Consider the following 2,500-nt stretch of genomic DNA (forward strand, 5'->3'; position numbering starts at 1 on the left):
TGATGCAACATAAAGACTTTAATGGTGGAGGTCAGGAAGAGTTGGGGGGTTCAGGGCAGACCGCTGACAGCGGGAGGGAGAGATATCTGATGATGAGAGGGGCTGACGGATGACCTGTGTAATCCACCACCCTTAACTACTTCGCCCAGATCAAAAGACTCACGCAGGGCTCCTCAAAGACAGCCTATTAGCAGAAAGCGTGTAGATTTACTCCGAGAAGGAGAGATGGGCCACATTATAATCCCACTTGTAACTCAACGACTTTACTCGAAGGACAGTCCGCTGAAATAAAGGGGAAAGCGTCGACAAAAGACGGAATGAGAGGAAAACAAGGAGAGACCAAAAAAGGCCTTATACCACAAGATTTAAGCGCTCTCAATGTTCAAAGGCGTTCATCTGATTGAAGAAAAATGGACTGGAGCACCAAGAGATAAGCCATCGTCTTTTCCTGTGTGATAAGCCATCGTCTTTCCCATTTTGTAAAAATCCTGAGAGAACTGTTAGAGACATTAACCTCCAAACTTACGAGGATAATAAACCCGACACGCTGTCGAAGCGCGGATACAAGCACTTAACGTCAGCTCGAGGACTGAGATGTAATATTAGAACATAGTCCGACTGACCCTTGCCATCTGATAATACATTCTGAAGGACAGCAGGGAGGACCATAAAGACATGAATGGGTATTCTAAGCTGGTTTGACTCAACATGTAAAAGCAAAATTGATGTGTAAAGTAGAAATGACTCCTTCCTCCTTTTATCACTGAGACAGACAATTACACCTTTGAGCACCTCATCCTACAGAATATAGGTTAATCTATACAACAAGCTTCCTCTGATCCGAAGCCAACGGATCTTCCCTAGGAGGTGTGAGAACAAAAGCATTTGTCTGGCACAAGAGTTTGCACACTGCAGGATTACTGCACAGTAACTGACACGGTCTTCTTCATAGTGAGCAGGAAAAAAAAGAGAAAAAGCCCTTGTACTGACAAGAGAAAGCGAGGCTTGAAAAATAAAACATGCTCGTCATTTTTTCCCCGATTATCATTGGCTATTTTACGAGTGCGCTGGCCGCTGCAGTCCCTCTGAAATACTTTACGGACTTATCTTCCGCTATCATCTGGGCCATGGCAGCTGTCCAGGCCCAGGGATTTGGCTGAGAGACAGCAAGTCAAGCGAACTGGCAATTACTCAGTCCCTCCCAACCTCGACACGTCCTGCTAAACACCACGCCATCCCTTCGTTCTCTGGGCTCTCTCTTCTACCTTTTCCCCTCTTTCTTCCCCTCCATCATTCATTCATTCAGTCATTCACTCATTCTCTGTCACCTCAGTCATGCCATTTGCACCCTCCTTTGCTGCCAGTCAGCTCAGAGGCGCTCTGGAGGCCTTTATAACGCGTCTGATCTAATGTTACACGCATGCCTGTGGTTCAGGGGGCACATTTAGAGGCCTGCGAACCCGCATCAGCCTTTGAGCGGCGGTTCAGCATCAGATCATCCTGGGTGAAAAGTGTACGTGGCATTCAAGAGCACCAGGGGGGAACGAGTGAAGAGAGAGAGAGAGAGAGAGAGAGTAGTAGAGAAAGAGCAAGTGATTCCTGGGAGAGAGAGCAATAGAGAGAGATTTCTGTGATTTCTGAGTGAGAGAGAGAGAGAGAGAGAGATAGGTAGATAGAGAGATTTCTGTGATTTCTGACTGAGATAGAGAGAGAGAGAGAGAGAGAGAGAGATAGGTAGATAGAGAGATTTCTGTGATTGCTGAGTGAGAGAGAGAGATGCCATGCGGGGTTGTTTGCGTTTGGCCTCACCTGGCATGACAGTCTTGTCGCAGGCCACACACTTGGAGGAGAACTCGTTGCAGTAGCAGTCGTTGCACAGCAACGCGTCGTCCTGGCTGGTGAAGGGCTCGTCGGCTAGCGAGCGGTCGCAGCGGAAACAGCGGAAGCAGTGCTCATGGTAATGCCGGTCCTCATAGAACAGCTCCTAATGAAAGGCAGGGCAACACAGAAAAAGCCAGATGGTTACACACTGTATAAGAAGCAAAGGAGAAGGTGGCTTTGCTAGATTAAAGCCAAAGTTAAGAGACTTGTATTTAGCAAACGCTTTTATCCAAAGCAATAAATATTTGCGATGCCTTATTCGGGATTCAAACCCAAGCTGGACAGTTGACCCTACTCGACCACTGCTGTGTGATCATGTGACCTCAGCAGGTGGTCTACTGTTCAGAAGTGCTCTGGCAGTGTTCCTGTCAGAACATGGACCTCATGTCCCATAGTCTCTCTCTACAATGATTAGAAAATGACTAAAGAGACGGCAAACTCACATATTGGTAGCACAATCAAGACACTGCATAGTTAAAATAGAGTTAACACATGACATACTGTACGCTATCATGAATTAGAAAGGAAAGCGTAACACAAAGCTTAAAATAGTAAAGGAGGGCAAAGCCAATGTTGACTTGAAATATACTATGAAGTCTTGCTTGACACCCAGTGTCTG

The 2,500-nt window shown here is 46.4% G+C and overlaps 1 protein-coding gene across 1 annotated transcript in view; it reads right to left on the reverse strand.

The window, feature by feature from the left end:
• Window positions 1-2,500, reverse strand: part of fhl3a (four and a half LIM domains 3a) — a 46,872-nt gene that overhangs the window by 5,025 nt on the left and 39,347 nt on the right. Inside the window, exon 3 of the mRNA XM_062539337.1 lies at window positions 1,810-1,984. Within this exon, the coding sequence (XP_062395321.1) occupies window positions 1,810-1,984 (175 nt within the window). The remainder of the gene's footprint in view (window positions 1-1,809; window positions 1,985-2,500) is intronic.

This window comes from Sardina pilchardus, chromosome 6 (genome assembly GCF_963854185.1).
Source record: "Sardina pilchardus chromosome 6, fSarPil1.1, whole genome shotgun sequence".
Taxonomy (NCBI): Eukaryota; Metazoa; Chordata; class Actinopteri; order Clupeiformes; family Clupeidae; genus Sardina; species Sardina pilchardus.